At 41.4% G+C, this 1,311-nt stretch overlaps 1 protein-coding gene across 1 annotated transcript in view; it reads left to right on the plus strand.

Moving 5' to 3' along the window:
- The window catches only part of LOC107090938 (echinoderm microtubule-associated protein-like 6), a 90,671-nt gene that overhangs the window by 21,459 nt on the left and 67,901 nt on the right, over positions 1-1,311 (plus strand). The window contains exon 2 of the mRNA XM_015384593.1: positions 114-273. Within this exon, the coding sequence (XP_015240079.1) occupies positions 114-273 (160 nt within the window). The remainder of the gene's footprint in view (positions 1-113; positions 274-1,311) is intronic.

The following is a 1,311-nucleotide window of genomic DNA, read 5'->3' on the forward strand; positions in this document are numbered from 1 at the left end:
GAGGAACATTTATAGAACATTTAACCAAACCTTATCTGGTCATCTAACCTCTTGGTGTATTTTCTCGGTAAATAAATGATTATTCACGCCTGTATCTCCCCCTCTACCCTCAGCCTGGCGCTGCACCCAGAGCGCTCCCTGGTGGCGACGGGTCAGGTGGGGAAGGATCCCTATGTGTGTGTGTGGGACTCCTTCACCGTGCAAACCGTCTCCCTTCTGCGGGATGGACACACACACGGCATCGCCTGCCTCGCCTTTAGCGCCGACGGACAGGTGAGACAAACAAACGCTAATCAGCTTTAATATCACACCTGTCTGTTATTCCGTTTAATTTAATCAGAGTTTAATCTGAACTATCATGTTAGAACTGGAGATTATTAAATAATTCAGAGTTTAGATACAAATAAAAAAAAAAAGAGGAAGATCGATGACAAACATTTGTGTTTCTCTCACACAGATGATGTGATGAGAATGTAAATATGAATGAGATTAAAAGTGAAATATTTGTAAAGCAGCCTCTAAATGTGTCCATTAATCAATAAGGAGATGAAATAACCTTTGACCTCAAAGGATATGAAGCAGAGCCTGTTTTTGTTCCTGTTTATCAAAACAAAGGAATGAAAATTAGAGGATGAAATATTTTCTCAGCAGTGGGATCAGTTCAGCAGCTTCAGACATCGTTAACATCGTCCTGCAGGTGAATTAAAGCTAAATATTTACTCTGAAAAGCGACGCAGCGGTTCCACCTGGTTCTGGTTAGTCTGACAGCAGGACAGGTTCCACTCTCTATTCACACTGTTCTAAGAGGTCAGAGGTCAGGTTAGGACGTCTAACTGATTCTCTGATGCTCCAATCATTTTTCTCAGACTTCTGTTAGCGGTTCTGCTCAGAGAATCTGCTTCCTTGAGAACCTGCACCTGTTGGAGCAGAACCGCTAAGAGAGAACCAGAAGAGCTGGAACCGAATCGGAAAGCCTGGAACTGAATCATAACTACGGTGGCCCTGAAGTGCAAACTGCAACTACAATTCTAAAAGCGCAACTACATTAAGGAAATCGCAACTACATAAAGCAAAGCGCAACTACATTAAGGAAATCGCAACTACATAAAGCAAAGCGCAACTACATTAAGGAAATTACAACTACATAAAGCAAAGCGCAACTACATTAGGGAAATCGCAACTACATAAAGCAAAGCGCAACTACATTAAGGAAATCGCAACTACATAAAGCAAAGCGCAACTACATTAAGGAAATCACAACTACATAAAGCAAAGCACAACTAAATTAAGGAAATCACAACTACATAAAGC

The sequence above is a fragment of the Cyprinodon variegatus genome, unplaced genomic scaffold (assembly GCF_000732505.1).
Source record: "Cyprinodon variegatus isolate N-32 unplaced genomic scaffold, C_variegatus-1.0 Scaffold317, whole genome shotgun sequence".
In the NCBI taxonomy this organism is placed as follows: domain Eukaryota; kingdom Metazoa; phylum Chordata; class Actinopteri; order Cyprinodontiformes; family Cyprinodontidae; genus Cyprinodon; species Cyprinodon variegatus.